The sequence below is a fragment of the Manis javanica genome, chromosome 18 (genome assembly GCF_040802235.1).
Source record: "Manis javanica isolate MJ-LG chromosome 18, MJ_LKY, whole genome shotgun sequence".
Taxonomy (NCBI): domain Eukaryota; kingdom Metazoa; phylum Chordata; class Mammalia; order Pholidota; family Manidae; genus Manis; species Manis javanica.
Window position 1 is genome coordinate 7326485 of NC_133173.1, and position 17315 is coordinate 7343799.

General features: G+C 44.8%; 1 protein-coding gene across 15 annotated transcripts in view; it reads right to left on the reverse strand.

Annotated features, from left to right (window-relative positions):
- Positions 1-17315, reverse strand: part of AKAP13 (A-kinase anchoring protein 13) — a 291101-nt gene that overhangs the window by 15496 nt on the left and 258290 nt on the right. For 13 of the 15 annotated variants that reach the window (XR_012127222.1, XM_073227249.1, XM_073227241.1 and 10 more), the window contains 11 exons: positions 14689-14824; positions 13189-13301; positions 12464-12616; positions 11653-11903; positions 9778-9903; positions 9548-9665; positions 8683-8931; positions 5558-5634; positions 4404-4585; positions 4194-4276; positions 1893-2087 (listed from right to left, as the gene is read on the reverse strand). Coding sequence is in view for 14 of the 15 variants with exons in the window: in XM_073227249.1 (XP_073083350.1) it covers positions 1893-2087; positions 4194-4276; positions 4404-4585; positions 5558-5634; positions 8683-8931; positions 9548-9665; positions 9778-9903; positions 11653-11903; positions 12464-12616; positions 13189-13301; positions 14689-14824 (1683 nt within the window). In the remaining variant the exon portion in view is untranslated. The remainder of the gene's footprint in view (positions 1-1892; positions 2088-4193; positions 4277-4403; positions 4586-5557; positions 5635-8682; positions 8932-9547; positions 9666-9777; positions 9904-11652; positions 11904-12463; positions 12617-13188; positions 13302-14688; positions 14825-17315) is intronic. The other 2 variants (XM_073227242.1, XM_073227240.1) reach the window with 2 other exon arrangements.

A 17315-nucleotide genomic window follows, 5' to 3' on the forward strand; every position in this document is an offset into this window, starting at 1 on the left:
CACCTAGGAGTCCTTGTCTGATCTTTGATGAAACTACGTATCACAACAGAACACTGTGAATGAACCTGAGAACATCAACCCAGAATAAGCAACTGCAAAGATTACTTTAGTAAAACTACTTGGGGTCAAAAAAAAAAAATTCATTGGGCATCTAGGCAAAGAGCATGTGACTCAGATGGGGATTAACTGAATTACGATCAGACTCTTGACAGCAATGCTTTATGTAAAAAAAAGAAACAGAATAATTAAGATACCTAAGGGAAGAAAATATGAACCAAGGATTTTATAACCAGTGGTCATACTTTGAAGAATAAGGGGGGGCAAATTATTCCTTACATGCAAAGACTCAGGGTATACTAGCCTCATGACCCTTTCCTGAGCCATCTATTAAAGAATAAGCCTCAGAACTCAAAAATGACTACAGGGACATTGACCTAAGAATTGGTGGTGGTTTTGTAGAACAAAGGCCATAGGTGAGGGCTAAAAAGGAGAGAGGACCATCTGTAATGATTACAAGCTGACATGTAGACACAGTACAACTGCTTAAAAAAAAGGAAAAAACATCATTATTTGGTGATGTTACTATTGGTAGTATTATTCTGATCCTGTTGTGTGTGTTAAGGTAAGACAAAGCCAGTGAGTAAATACAGGATATTCTATGATGCATTCCAGAGAAGGATTTACAATGTGGAAGAGAGGTGATACAGATAGAAAACAGATGTTAAGTAAAAACCCTGTGGTCCACAATCTGAATTACATACATCAATGTGAACTCATTACCACACACACACACATGCCCCCCTCCCTTCCAGCTGTCCACTGAAAAGGCCCAACCTAGTAACAGAAACCCAGTGCCCAGACTATGGTCTCAAAATACCATTTCCCAACGAAAGGAACCAGAGCTTCCTGAAGAAAAGGCTGACTTCAGATCTGGGCAGAAAACAAGAGAAGCCTAGAAACATCTTAATACATAGAACAGCAAAAAGCTCTCAAAGGCCAGTAGGGTCACATCAAAAGGACTCCGAAGCTGAATAAAGAGGTGCTCTTTGGCAAACAAAGGACATTCTGAGCTTTTAGTAAGGGTATAAAGTGCAATGACTTGAAACCTATCAAATATGTTTAAATTCACGAATCTAAAATAGTATTTAAAGAGTACTGGTCACCTTCAGAAGATGCCCATAAATCAATATATTGAAAATGGTAAGGGAAAAAAAAAGCATGTTATCTTTTTGTCTTGCTTTTCCTATATGTTACAAAAAAGGTGAGTAGACATTTTGTGCCTCTTGATGAAAGAGCACAAGACTGCAAGAAGGCAGCTGCCAAAGGGACCACGTCTGAGGGATGGAGCCCTGGACCCAGTGGGAAGTCTGAAGGGAGAAGAGCACAGAAAAACAGAGCCACTGCGTGAATAAAACCCAAACTGCGGTCAAAACGTCAGACTCTTTAAAGACAAACTGTGTGGAAAGGAAAAGGGATGGTAAGACACCGAAAACTGAGAATCTTAAAAGGCAATCAGAACACTTGGACAAGTCTGCAGCAGAGTATGTGTGAAGAGGCACCTGGCCCAGAAGCACAGGAGGCCTCGGCGATGGCTGCAAAAGTCACAATACCTGTTCCTTCTGTAAGGGGCGGTCGGGGGGAGGGGAGGAAGAAGAGGGAGCTATGGTGGGGACAGGACACGTGGAGGGGCTTTTTGAGTGTCTGGCCACATTTTACTTCTTGACCGGAGTGGCAGTTACAAGAATACTTACCTGATAATAATTTACTAAAGGGAAAAATACTTGTTTTGGGTTGTTCTCTGTGTTTGTGCTTTAACTTATTTGGCAGGTAATTTTAGTGTGTAAACCACTTTGGGAAGAGAAGAAGAGGGGGCAATACTGAATGTAAATTACCCTCATTTATTGCACTTTTCATTAAAGGTCCTCCTTTGAGAGCCTCTTCTGTGTTGGAGCGGAAAAGGATTCTAGAGCTGTGAGTCGGAGAACAGTCCTCTGGCAAAGGAGTGCTGCACTCAGTCATGTCCCGGAAAATCATCTCCTTCTCCTCCAGTAAGAGCAGGATCTGCTGGTCCTTCTGTTGAAGTTGTTCTGCAGGGTGGATCGAGAAAAGGTCTGGGCATTTCGCTCTTGCTCGGCCCCCAAGGACATGAGCAGACGTGGGCGCCACCTTGCGGTGATTCATGGGACACACAGAGCACAGATTCAGCGTTTCTTTTTCATCATGCAGACAGCATCAAGTTTTTGTTTTGTAATTTATACTGGGAAAACTATGATGCGCCTTACTAAGTAAATGCCAGAATTTCTGACGCAACAAGCCTGCACTTTATTTCCTCCTGTTTATTTCTCAACCCACTCTTCTCTGGCTTTTGCCCATCACTCTGCAGGTGCTCTTTCCAAGGTTACCCTTCATTACTGAATCCATCCTTTTCAGTATGGATGGCTCTTCCCTCACCCCGAGGACGTCACCAGTTCTCTCCCTACCACTATCTCGGGGCACTTTACAGATGTGCCATCCGCGATGGCGTAGCTGGGTCCCCGAGGGCGGCTCTGTGTTGGGCGGCCTCCCCCACTGTTACACACTCTCCTCTTGGGGTCTCATTCACTCCAGTGGTTCAGTTACTTGCCGTGCTGATAAGTCACAAAAAGCATCCCAAGCCCTACCTGCTTGAAGCATCAGACCAACGGAGTGTCCCTGTCACTTGGATGCTTATTCTCTGCAGGCCAGAACCTTTCGCCATTCCTGCGCCCCACCGCCTCTCTCTGACCTGCATCATTATCTCCTCGGCCAACATCTTCACCCCCCGCTCACCCGGCTGGGGCCTGGGAGCGCCCACCTACTCACTCTGCCCTGGCGTCCCTACTGGTTCCTCTCTCCCTTCTCACCCCGTTCCCTCTCCGGCCCCTTCCTATGGGACCTGTTCCATTTTTCCCCAACTGCTCTTTCCACTCTCCGTGCTCCACACTCCCTCGAGCCAGCCAGTCTCCTAATAGGCTTCAACACCAGTAAAAAAAATTTTAATTTTGCTAATTTTTCATTCCCTGTTGCGTTTCAAGATCCGGTGCCATCCCCCAACCTCCCATCTCCTGGCCCTGCCCCTCAGCCATCTGCCCCTGCCCCCTCTGGTGGATACATCCAGTCCTTCCCCACTTTGCACTTGACTCTTCTCTTCTGGGGAATTTTTCTCCAGTGTAGCTCATATGCCAGAGTTTCTGGGAGACTAACCTCAGGCAGAATTAGCGGGGTCCACACTCTTCATATTGGACCTACTGTTGATCGACAACTTGGTGGTGGGTCAGCTATGTGTCTCCCTTGCCAGGGCGTGAGCTTCCCGTCGGCAGGGAGCCTGGTTTAGACTCTCTGCATCCCTGGCACCTAGCAGAGAGCCCACCCAGGTGCTTCACAGGTTAACTGAAGGAAGTTTTATCCCTGCACCCTGATCACAGGTCAGTTGAATCTGATGCAGCCCTGGCTCCAGGCTCAATCTGTCCATCTTTTTTTCTCCTCACTGAAACAGGATGTTACCATTTCATCCAGCTGCAGGGACTAACTAAGCTCCTTGGGTGCTTATGTTTACTTGCCTCTGGGCTGTATCTACCCGAAGCACAGTCAGTAAGCACCTGCACAGACCGAAGAGCCCTAGGCTCCGCCGTGTGACCAGGCTGCTTGGCCTTGTGGGCCCCGGCTTTATCATGTGCAGTGGGGACTAGAATGCAGGCCTTGTGGGGCCTCGACAGGACAACAGGAAACAGCAGGACCCAGCGAATGGGGTTGAGCCCCATCAGTAAGCACACTTCTCCCCAAACCACATAAGGCACAGGGGCAGGAGTGACTGAGAGGAACAGATGAACCGGAAAATTGTTTCCTCAAGGAGCTTTCTCTCCTTGTTTTAATCTTTCAAGGGACCGTGAATTTTGGAAAATTCTTCTGGGACAAAGTACAAAGAATGACACCAAGAATGCTGATACTGAGATAAGAGAATCAATATCCCTTCATTTAGTGTCAGATACATTCTTACGGCCATTTTTTTTTTTTTTACCAGGACCAGTGTCAGCTCAGATTTAGTCTCGTTAAATGCTACTTGTCTCCGTTTCAAGCGCCTGCCCGGGCAGCTCCGGATCGGAGTGGCAGTAACTCCGGGAAGCAGTCTCCTGCACCCACAGACGAGGGCCTCCAACCACGTCCAGCAGCTTTACCTTTTAACTCCCGGGCTTTGGTGTCCAGCATTTTCTTCTCTTCCTCATTCTCACTGGGAATTCCTTCATCTTCATCTCTGTTCCTAATACAACCATTTTGTTAGAACAAAATGAAACAAAACAAAACACTCCTAAGATGTCCATTCCTCTGGCCACTCCCAGTCTATTATGAAATCATGCAGGCCGGGATGGGCTCGGTGTCCGACTTACAGGGTGTTGATTGTGTCCTGAATGATCTGAATCCAGCTGTTTCGCTCCTCTTTAGAGCTGGCGTGCACTTCTACCATCTCTGGATCTTTTATCCCCATGCTGATTAGGAACAAGCCTTTCTCCTCATGTGCTACTTCCCGTACAATCAGCTTCTTTAAAGAGATCACTGTTGATTTCTGGTCCTGGCAAAGGGGAGAGGCAGACTTAAGAAAGGTACCATATTCTAACTCTGAAGAGTAACTTTAATGTAAGGAGAGACCCAATGTTACCTCACGTATAAGTGGAATCTACCAAACCGAAACAAAACACCACACTCATAGAAAAACAGACGAGACGTGTGGCTGCCAGAGGGGAGAGGAGGAGGCTGGAGGAAGGTGGGCGGAAAGGTACAAGCTTCGAGTTACCTAGTGAGTGAGTGCCAGGGATGCGAGGCATGGCATCCAACTGCAGCTGCCCTGGCTCTGTGGCACACGCGTGGTTACCCTAAGAGTTCCAATCACAAAGGGAAAAGCCTTTTCCTCTTCTTTTCTTTACATTGTATCCATAGGAGAGGATGGATCTTAGTTGAACCAATTGTGATAATCATTTCACAATGTATGGAAATCAAACTATCATACGGTCCACCTTAAACTTATACAGTGATACCTGTCAATTATTTCTCAATAAAACTGAAAAAAAAAAAAGCCTATAGCTTAACAAAATGGCATATTTAGGACAAAGAAAAATATCTCATTATTTCATTTATATTTTGTCAAACAGAAAAATATTTCCAAAAAGGAAATGCTCATTTATGGCTATAAAGGTTCTAGTCCTGTTTTCTACATGATGAATCCTTCCAGGCTCTTCCCAGAACCTGGCTGCAATATTATAAATTTATGGGGCATAATGTGTGAGAAATACTCCAGTGACATTTCTTTCTAGATCAAATGTCCAAGGCTCTCAAAAAGATTATAAAGGAGCAGAAATATATCCTTGGGGTGAAGGGAAGGCAGAACATTTCAGTGGTATGGTAAGTATGAAATGATTCAGGGGACTCTGTCCTCAGCCGGAAGCCGCTGAGCAGGGGGGCATCAGTCTGGTGCTTCCAGTCACCCCCACCCTCGCTGTTCTGAACACCATTAATTACAAACAGGAGAGACCAACAACTGGCTTACCAATGACGCAAAGACGTATTTCTGGTCTTTTTCTTGAAGGAAAACTAAAATGTCAGTAAGCAGAACCGCTTGAACCTCTGTAAAGTGGGAAGAGGAAAGAGAACAATGATTACTTACAAGTAAGCCTGTCAGAGAGCTTTATTAGGATGACTCAGCTACAGAGACACCCCAGAGGCGAGTCAGGAAGGGAGCCCACCCTCCTTCAAGGCAAGTCTTGCATCTCTGCTGGATCCAGATCTGGTTATTAGATTTTGAGAGGCATTTTAAAATAGGATTTTTCAACAAAGATTTGTCTTGGAAAAGTTTATGTACTCAGTTCTGAAAAGATAAATCCCATGAGGCAAGACTTTAAGAATAAAATACTTTGAAGTTGGAAAGCAGGACTTTGACAGATGCTAAATAGTAACATAGTCCACAAAATACTCAGGTCATATTATTTCTCAACTCCTGCTATAATGATGGGAAAGGCGTGGGGTGGCAGGCAGCAAAGTTGCCAAAAGGTGACCTATAAAATTATCTAAGTCTAATGAAGGGTGGATGTCTTCCACACTTTCAGAAGAGCGACCCCCTTTGATTTCAGGCACCTGTGAAATGTGAGCTATAATGGCCCCCCTCCCAACTCCGACCTCACTGGCCTCAGCCGCTCTGCACCATGGGAAACGGCCTTGTCTCCTTCTCAGTTAAAACAAAAGCCAAAAGAACATCTCCCATTGGATGTCAGGACAAAGGAATGCCACACACTGTTGCTCTAGTCCTCTAGGAGTACAAAGGGACATTTTCCATGATTCCTTTAAGGACAAAGCCTGATAACTCTAGAGATGAGTTGCCTATTGAGATCGAACAGGCTGATTCCTCACTCTGGGAAGGGGGGGCCTACAATTCCTTGAAAAAAAAATGGAACTGTGTGTGCAGCCCCATCCAGGTGGCCAGGCCGACCTTTCCTACCACTTCTGCCATGACTGGAACCCCCCCTCTGTGTGAGTCACTGCAAAGCTAGGAAGAAAACAGCAAGGATTGCTGATTCTTAGGGAGGTCTAGTTTTCCAGACTAAACCACAGTAACTTTCCATGCACTATGATTACTTTTGACAAGTTTTTTTTTTGAAGTTTACTTTTAAATAATTCAGCTGACTGCCAAAAAAAAAAAAAGTTCCAAAACACAAGTTTCGCCCTCTTTGGATCCTGAGGTTTATATGATCAGTGTCAGTAGATCAGAGGAAAACAATCCCATCATCCCTTGCAAAGGGAGCCTGACACAGTACTGGCTGTTCTTGGATGGAGTTCGCTTGGGGGGTGAAAGTGACCAACGCCACCTCCTGTCTCCACCGCAGGCATTTTGGGCCGGAAAGCCTGTCATGCTGCCACCAGCAACCACAGCTCTATTCCAACAGCCGAAACCCATTAGTTTTTACTTGGGAATGAACAATAAATGGCGAGCTCCAGGCAGCAGCAGCTCTAGGAAATTCAGGTCCTCACGAGAGAAGGCAGGGATTTCTGTACCAGTCTGGCTCCGAGTCTCAAAGTGGCAGTGTGGAGAGTCCTGAGCTGGGGTTCTCGGAGCTCCAGTCTCAGGGCTGGAAGGAGGGGGCCTCGGGGATCGCCTGTTCATGTTCATCACAGAGCAGTGAGACCCGCCGGCGGTGGCAGGGATTCTGTCCCTCCCTCTCCTGTCCTCCGCTGGAACTTGGGCTGGGACGGGCCCTTCCCCAGTCACTGCCAGCATTTCTCCTAACGCTGTCGCCAGGGTCCTCACTCCTGCTGCCTACCTCCCTGCCCCCAGGCACTGTACCAACACATCCTACTTTATCCCTTTCCTGCTTAAAACTCTCTATTTTGAGCCCATTCTTTGCCCTGCTGCCCGACAGTGTCACTGATCAACTTCCCAGTCTGAGCCGCCTCGGCCACCTGGCCCCAGCCCAGGCTCACTCCCCACCGCCGGCCGGAGAGCCCTCCCAGGACAAGCCAGACATTCAGCTCCGTGCTTAATGCTCACTCTCGCTTTCTGTCCGGCACCCTCCTCTCCCTCCTCCGTGATGCGCTGCTCCCCAGCCAGCCGCCCCCCAATCCTGAGTCCAGGCCTCCCTGACAGCCCTCCTGACTGTAGAGCAAGGGTCTCTCCAAGTCTCTTCATTCTGATCCCTGCTTCTAAGCAGCGTATCCTGCTTCATTCGCTTTTGAAACCATTGGATTGCCCAGGACTTCCCGAGTGTTTGGTCTAAGCAGCAGAAGTTCTGCCTGAGGGCTCTTGACTACTGACAGCAGCATCCTATGGCGCCACTAGACCTCAGAGATGAGAGAGGCACGTTTAAGCCACTGGGGCTGACAGCTGGCCAGCCTCCTGACCTCCGCTCACGGGGGCCCAGGGGGAGGGGGAGCAAATGCAAGGCTCCTGGGGCAGTGAGAGCCCCCAAGGCCCGGAGAACACGGGTCTGATGGAGGGAGTCACTGACAAAACAAAAGCTAGATGTGCAGATAAATGAGCAGACCTCAGTAACTTCCTTGACCTGATTGAGCCGATCATTAAAAAGTAAAAATTAAAACAAAGGGAAAGTATCCTTTACGATGTTCTTTTTCTTAAAGAAAGATAAAAGATATGAGTATCATAAAGTGTAATAACAGACCTAGTTGACTTGAGGTAAATTTACATTTCCCTAAGGTCTCAGGAACTGAAAATCCCTCTGACGCCTCCTCGGAAGGGGCCGCATCTGTAGCCTCGGGCTCTGTGCGTGGCCGATGGCCTTTCTCTCCCTGCAGCTGCTTTAACAGGGCTCCGACCCCACGTGTGCTGCCCACCTCTCACAGGGAAATATAAATATGCTTTCCTTAGCAGCCTGAATTTTTGTATTAATCTTACTCTTTGCCTTGTTTTTTAAAGTCCTTTTTTTTCCATTTTCCCTGATGGCATTATCTCCTTATTATCACAGTGTCTTTTATATGACTTTATAGGCTACCTCACACCAGTCCTTTCTGATACAAGATTAAGAACAATTAGATGCTTGTTGCTCCTGTGTGATGGTTGGATATATGCTCCCTAGGACCAAAGCTTGTGTGAGTTTCTAACAAAATATTTGGATTTTTGCCTGCTTTTGTCTGGCATATGCTTAGACTCAGACGAAGCGACCTTACCTTTCAACCTTCCTGCTGCGCTCTTCAGAAACACACTCCCGTCCCGCACCAGCTTCTTCCGCTTCAAATCCTCCTTGGCAAACATCTGCCCACTCTTCATCCTCATGATCGACTTGCTGTCTGTCTTTGTGTAAATCTCATTGAGACGCACTTTCTTTTCATAACTTGCCACTTTGCTGTCTACAGCTCCGATCACACCCTTTACCAGGCGCAAGGACCGGGCCAGGTCTTCCTGCTCCGCTTCACTGTCTGGGAGGAAAGAACACGTCTGTTTTTAGTGGATCCTTTCAGACAAGGGCAGAAGGAGGGCGAATCCTTTCTTGCTCCATGTCATGCTGTCGGAGCAAAGCCCACCCATCAAAGCCAGTGCCTGTCCCTCTGTCACAAGCTTAATTCTTCCCAATGATAACAAGCAACTCTATGCTATGGCCTCAGGTAAAAGGAACCAACCGTTTTTTATGGAGGGAGAAGAGCAAGTTTTTCATCCATGTCTCTGTTGTGCCTCATCTTTAATGCAACAGCCTGGGAACAGGACAGCCAAGAGCCACTAGTCAGCTCCCATTCGAGGGGCAAGGGCAGCAATCCTGGTGGGAATTACCTCCCAGTCTAGTGATCACGGAGAAGCTGCTCACGTCTGTGAAAGCTTGATGGAATCAGGAAGGGGTCCCTTCCCTTCCTGCTACCACATATACCCTACCTGGTGACATAACACTTCAAGATTTCACTCAAGAAAACTATTTTTAAGACAAAACAGGGTCTCTCTGAGAGCTGGCAGAGCATGAGGAGTTCCTCCCCAGGGCCTCGACTGCTGTCGGACATACAGCAACAGTCCACTGTCACGGATGACGAATGAAAGGAGACTCACCTTTGGTACACTGCAATATTCTTTGAAATAAAACCGGGTATTTGGTGATCCGCTGGGTTACAAGCAATATGCACTCTGGGATTCCAAGTCTTCTTACAACGGAACTGCTCATCTTCTTCTGCAAGGGAGCAAACAAACTGTCAGGGGCCACGGACGACGGCTCCAGCTAAAACTGACAGGGACACAACGCTCTGGGCAATGAGGGGGCTTTCCGGGTTTCACGTCGATACCTTTACAAAGGCCTGGAAACGCTTGTCCTTGGTATAAAGGTCTTTAAAGTAGTTCACAGACTGGTTGTGCTGCCCACAAAACTTGCCGTATGTCATCTTTAAGCGTTCTGCGTTCTCTCCTGAAAACTGCAGAGGAAAAGGAACAGAGGTTCTGCTGTGACTCAGGGTGCTGAGCTTACAGTAGTAGCATTTTGTACAAAGTTTACAGGCTACTGTAAAACCCAAGCCTGCCTCCTCATAAATCCCCCCAAAGACTAAAATGGTGTAGTAGCTTTGGAGAGCTACCCGTCAGCCCCTTAAAGAGCTGAATACAGTTATGTTACGACCCAGCAATTCCACTCCTGGACCTAAGAACACAGGTCCACACAGCAACTTGTGCATGGATGTTCATGACAGCACTATTCATGACAGCCCTCAAGTGGAAATAAGCCAAATACCCATCAAAGGATAAGTAAGATGTTGTACACACATACGGTAAGAGTATTATTTAGCCATAAAAGGGAATGATATACTCTACAGTATTGATGAACTTTAACAGCATTATTCTGAATGAAGAAAAGCCAGTCACAAAGGACTACATATTTATTCCATTTATATAAAATGTCCAGAATGGCAAATCCACAGAGATAGAAAGTAGATTAGCAGTCACCTAGGGCTGGGGCAGTTGGTCAAGGGAGCAGCAAAGGGTGATAAAAATGTCCTAAAAGTGATTGTGGTAATGGCCCCACACCTCTGTGAATATACTGAACTGAATTTCCAGTTTTAATGGGTGGATTTTATGGCATGTGAATTACATTTAAATAAAGCTGTTATAAACACATTTAAGAAAACAAGCACAAAAATACCTATGAACTTATTAGGAAAAGTTAGAGAGAGAGAGACATGGAAAACACGGAGAGAGGGGGTGTTTGGGGAGCACAGGTCACATGCGGAGCCAGCCCTCCCACCTGTGTTAAAGCACTGACCACAGTGCTTTTGCATGGATTTCCTAAGATGCCTAATTTTACTCCTAGAACATGGGTCCCATAAGACAGAGGTCTAAGCTACATTGCCTTGTGGTTCCACTTGGTATTTGGCAGATGCTCTATAAATCCTTGAAAAATAAATGAATGAATGCATTCATGAATCAATGAGGTGAGGAGTCCGCACTCAAGAATACAAGGATAGGATACAGTTTCCAACTCTCTGGCAAATGTTCCAGCTGTTAAGCCTCTGCTTTACACTGAGGTAGGGAATTGCTGGGGAGAAAGAGCCAATCAGGTATGATGTCACGCCCTCCTGCCTGTTAAGGTAACACCAGCAACATTTTTCTCAAAAAAGAATGTTTCAGAAATAAACATTAATAAACTGTCTATGACAAACACATATGACAGTATCAAAATAATTTTAAGCCAAACTGTTTCTGGAGGACTAAAACCACACCACACCCAAGGAAACATCAGCAACATAAACTTTATAAAATATTTTACAGATAGTTCCTTATTCAATTTCCCTTGCTCAGTGGTTTTTAGATAAATGGTTCCTTTACATTAAAGACACAGGAGAAAGTAGAGACTTCCAATCAATATGCTTTGATTCCTTAAACAATACTGGTTTTGATGATGGCATAGACTCTGAGGAGAAAAATGACTTTTATTATCTACCATAAATGCTAGGTACTTTATATGTACATTTCTTTTAACTTTTAAAAATAGCATTAGGAGAGAAAATCTACTGTCCTTATCCCACTGAGACTCAGAAAGACTGAATAACTTGCCCAAGCTTGCAAAGGTCCCTAACGGCCCAGCAAGGTGAGAGCACATGGCTAGTGAGCCCCAAAGCTTCACTGCTCCCCACGCTGTGTGGCAAGAACCCGAGATCCTTCCCACTGCTCACCTGATTTACAAGCACATCTCCCACCCTCTTGATGAGGAAGTTCTTTTCACTCTTATCCACCAGAGATTCCTTCTTCCGCTCCAGGATTCTCTGAAAGAACTGGCTGTGGATACTGATCAGCTCGTCCAAACAGGGGAACAGCTTTTCCACCATCTGCTGCTCGAAGAGCAGATCCGTCATCATCCCCCGGCTGTACACGTCACTCATGATCTTGAGCGTGCGCATGTGGTGGAACTCAGTCTGCATCAGCTCTGAAGGAGGGACACGGGGGTGGGGGGGGGCGGTCAGGGGTGCCGTGACAAGGCTTCTCCTTCAAAGATTGCCTGCTGCTATTAAAAGCCCGATTTAAGCTATAACAACAGGTCAACAGCTGCCTTTTCCTAAAGTGTTTTCATCTTATTTCTCTAAGTTTCATGCAACTTAACACTCTTTTCTGACAGGCTTGAATTCCATCGTTTTCAGTAGTGGTTCCCAAAGAGGTCTTCACTGGATTCAAAACCTTTCATAGTTTACTCTGTTCCCATTTCCTAGAAATCATTTGCCTTTATAGTTTCTAGCATAGCTAAGGAATTAAAACCCTACCGTAGAGATCGCTTCCTAGGACTGTTATACAAGATGTTCAATGAAAGTAAAGGAAATAGTTTTAAAGAGAGAGAAAAGGATAGAAATGTCTGTGTACCCCAAAGTTTTTAAAGAAAATCTTTGAGATGCTATGTACTTGAAAACTGACCTTCCGCTGTACAATAAGTATAATTTAAAAAATGGTGAACAATGCAAATCAAATATTAGCAGAGCAAATGAACAGTCTCACCATAAATCACTTCTTGCCGTTTGACCACATCTTTCTTCTGCTGTTTCAAAAACTTGCTGTCCACAATTCGACTCCAGGACTCTGCTTCTAGTTGTTTGGACTCAATCTCAAAGTCTCCCATTAGTTGCCCTTCATTCATGTCTGTACCTACTCCTCAAAATACCAAAACATCAATATCAGGATCTTCAGTCTGTGACCTCTAAGAAGCCCATGCTGGACTTCTGTGGGGGTGATAATTTCGTAGAACACAAAGAGTCTACATTACAATGGGATAGTCATAGAACACATACTCTGTGTAGTAGGAAAAAATTATTTCCTGCTTGGGAGTAACACGCTCTCTATATTAAAAAGTTTGGTTAGGAGTGATAAACACAAGTCAAGTGTGATGAAGACATGATTCTTACATAAAGTACGGATTAGAAGGGACCTTCTTTAAGAGAGGGGGCTTACAACTGTGCCGAGAGCCAGAACTGAGCGTGCAGGAAAGTCTAAAGGAAGGGAGAGCGTCTGCACTGGAGCAGGAGCGCATTGAATCAATGACACCCTTCAGGGCACAGCTGTCCAACAACTGGATACTGACTGCCAATTCATTATAAAGCATTTGGTGCTTTGTAGACCATTTAGACAATCTTTACTGGAACAAGGAAGAGGCAGGCACTACTATTCTAGGTAATGGCACGCAGCATCTATAGAGGCATAAAATACAGGCCACAGCTTCCTCTTACCCTCATCAGTAAGTGATTCTGTTGATTCATTGACCTTGCTGATTTTATTTAATGAGTCTGTTGAATGAGACAGGAATTTCCAGGTGTTTGATATGCTCTCATCATTGCCGACTCTGAGGACAAGAAGCAGCACAGACTGTCAAATACATTCTATAAGCCATGGTTTGTGTTCTTAAATGAGTCCCTGAAAAACACTGAAGTGATGCTGGCTGTAAGTACTACCATGACTGAAAACAAATTCCTTATGCCAGGCACCCAGTAATATGCAACATGAACTATTAACAGAGGTTGGAAGCATTTTAACATCATTGCAAACTTGGACTTTTGAGTCTTGGATATTTTTGTAATAACAAGTGCAAGAACTCTGTTCCCTTAAACTGTATATATATATAAACAATTTCTCTATTGAAACTCATCGTCTCACCACTGCACTTTCCCCACTCCCTAAGCAGCTACAGACCTTGAGCTCTTATAGCAAACTATTCTTTGGACGTTCTCAATCCCAGCTCACCAGCTAGCACAGTAGGAGCCCAGTAACTGTTTGTGGTATGACACAAAAGCCACTAAGAGTCATTTAAAACTTTGTATTTTACTTAAAGAGCAACTTTAAAGCCATAATGCAAGTATCTTTTGATAACATAACAACTTTGAAAAGAAGGCCTTTAGGTAATGATAATATAAAGACAACTTAAAAATGCCTGAAGCTTTTTTTTTTTTTTTTTTAAGGAGAAGGAAACACTAGCCTGCACAGAGGTTAGGAAATACAAAGAGATTTGCACCTTCAGTTACAAATTTTCCTCTGGCCTAGGTTAAGAAAGATGCAAGAGATGTTTTGAGTCCTAATATTTGAGATGACTTCTTGATGTGACAGGAAGGCAGGCCTCTTACATCAAAAGCCAGCAAATCAGCCCTGTGCTAACCACGTGACAGCCGAGGCCTGAACACACAGGGGCCACAGCCACCTTTGTAGGGAACACAAAAGGAACTCAGTGCAAGTAAGTGCGTGGGAACCTACGAGTAGTGCCTGGCCCATTATTCACCCCCATGAAACTGATTTAGGAGTCAAGAGGCAAGATGGAAAACAGATGAAAAGATTAAAAAAGAAAAAAGAAAAACAGGTTCATTTGACCAGTAGAAAAGTGTGATTCTGAAAATATAAGTGGTTGCAACCAAAATTTCAGCATTAAACCATCTTTTTCCCATTCCCACTTCTTATTTTGGTCTAAAATTCATCCTTTTACACTCAGGTTCTTTAAAAGCAGGTCCGGCTGATCATGCACAGAGGCACAGGACAACCTTGCCTGGTAATGACTACAAAATGGTAGTCATGACAGTGTATCAGAAATGTAATCCTCCTTTCCTTGACTATATCACTCAGTTATAATAAATAAAACCCAGTATTTTATACTTTTCCCCTATGAGTCTTTTTCTTCAATGATAATGATTATTATGTTCCTGTCATCCAGATGTCAACTGTGCTGTCTTTAAATCCCCACTCACCCTGCAATGTTCTGTATGGAGACGCTTTTGGAGAGCGAGACACTCTGCTGGGACCGTCTGTTAGCAAAAAGGGGGGCCACAGAGGTCTCTTCAGCCAGGAGGACTGCAGATCGAGGGCGCTCCTTGGGCTGCGAAGCTGTAGAGGAAGAGAGGACACCAGCTGAGCATCAGCTGCCGGGCCCACCAGGACTGGTTCACCTGACAAATGCTGAACAGAAGCAAACCGCTTTGGCCTACACTGGCCCTGGGAGTGCAGATGGGTACGACACTCTACAGAGGACAACCTGCGTTTCTACTGAAATTCTAATGCTTATATCCTTTGATCTGGTAATTCCATTTTGGATACGTTTATTATACAAGATATACTTGAGGTGAGTATGTCCGAAGTTACTCAATGCAACACTGTTGGTAAAAGCAAAAGACAGCCAGTAATACAAATGAGTATCAAAAGGTCAATTAATAAACTATGGTACATCACACACTGGAATGAAAAAAGATACTCTCCATGAACTGACACAGACCTCCAGGACAATATATTAAAGGAGAAAACGAATCAAGGTGCAGGAGAGTGCAAAACAGAGTATCTTTCATGTTTAAAAATAATAATAATCCAAATTGGTATTTGCTGTTTTTAATAAAAAAACTTGAAGGTAATTATAAGATCAAGAAGAGTGGCTACCTGGGGGGCAACATGGAAATTAGGCAATGATGATAAAGAATCATATGAAAGCATTTAAGAATTTAAACTAATTCAAAATAAAATAAAATGAGACTGAAAGAATTTTAAGGATAGGAAGAACGAGAGAGATGAGAGAGGCCGGTGTTCCCTGGGAGTGCCTGCCCAGACACATCGGAGGTGCTTGCCAGACGTGCAAATTCCCGGTCACCTTGTCCTGTGGGGGAGGGACCTGGGAGTCAACACATTTTAGAAGCAACCCAAGTGATTCTTCTGCATATTGTTTGGGAACACAGATTTTGACCAATTCCTTTCATTTACAAGGTGAGGAAAATAAAACACTTGTCTAATGTCTTACAGCTAGTTTGCTCTCGTACCACATATTTCTCCTGAACATGATCGAAGAGGAAACTGGGATTCTAATTTCACATTGAAGTGGTCACACTGACATTTGGGTAAGAAATTATGTTTCCTGGGTAACTGAGCTGCGTATCTGTCTATCCCCAAGAGGGTCAGGAGCTGAAGGAAGTAAGACTGGAGAGGTTATTATGACTTCACAGTATTTCTGGTATTTCTGACTTAATAAAAATTAATAAAACCATTAATATTAATATCCAATTCGAATTCTATTTAGAAAAGGTGATGCAATAAAATAAAAGAAACACACTACACTACAAGGCGACCAGGCCCTTCCTACAGGAAGCACACACGGAGTAAGAGTGTGGGCCCTGCTCCAACAGAAAACTCGGGCAACTGGCAGAAGAGGCACTGTGCCTGAGGGTTCAAGAGCGGGCAGCACACCCTCAGTGTTTGAGAGGGGAAGCCGGCAAGCAGGCAGTCTCAGGGAGGGAGGAACCCCAGTTCTTGAAGAATGGGAAGGATGAACAAAGGTCAGAAGGAAGAGAGGACATTCTGATCAGGAAATCTGTCTGAGGACAGGCCCAACAGTCATGTAGAATTAAGAAGGAGGTGAGCAGCGGAAGAGAAGTCAGTAGAGGAAGTGCAGAGGGGGTCAGGGGAAAAGGCTGGAGAGGCAGGAGGCACTCAAAGTCTTAAAGAACAAATTGTATCTAAAAGGCAGGATTGGTGACTGAAAACAATAGCCTTCCCTTGTTTGAAACCAATACATAGTCCACTCAGGTTAAGTTACTTAGTATCTCTGAGACTGTTTCCTTACTTGTGAAGGTGTTAACAGCAGCACAAGCGACCACTTAAGGCGGCCTAGTACTAAGCACTTTATAGGTGTGAGACACCCGCTGATACTATTATCCTTTTACAGAGGAGGAAAATGAGGTACGTGGGTTTAGTAAAGGTCCAACATTACACAGCTGTGTGGTGTGTACACATTAAGTGGTGGTGCTGGGATTCAAATCTATATGTGAATCCACATCTGTTTCTTCACCACTACATAGTCGGGGGAGGGGGGTAAAAGAGGAACAAGAAAACTTGTTGAAGTCACAGGTAATATACATAAAGAATCTGGCATGTAATGGGTATTTTCAAAAAGATGTCATTGTATCTGGTGTGAAAGAAAATTGGTTTCTGAAACAAGGGTAACATCACAGAAAAAAAGAGTTTAAGAAAAATTAGATCTGCAAAAGGTTGCTGGAATGGGTTGGATCACTGATTAAAGTGGGTGTCAGTCTGGCAAAACTTCTCTTCTAGTTATCTACACACACAGATTGTTAAGGATGGTACTTCTATCTAACGGGAATTCATGCTGTTCTGTGGGGGTTTTGACTGTGACAGCCGTTCTGGAACTATCTGGAAGTACTCAGAGCCAGCAGTGGTTCTCAAGCCGGAGTTTGCGTCAGAATCACCCAGAGATCATTGGGCCCACAGTTCTGATTTAGTAGGTCCCTAAAGAACTTGCACTTGTAATTGATCCAGGGACTATACTTTGAAAACACTGCCTCAGGGTAAGTCTCAGACAGGTTTCCACAGAACCAAT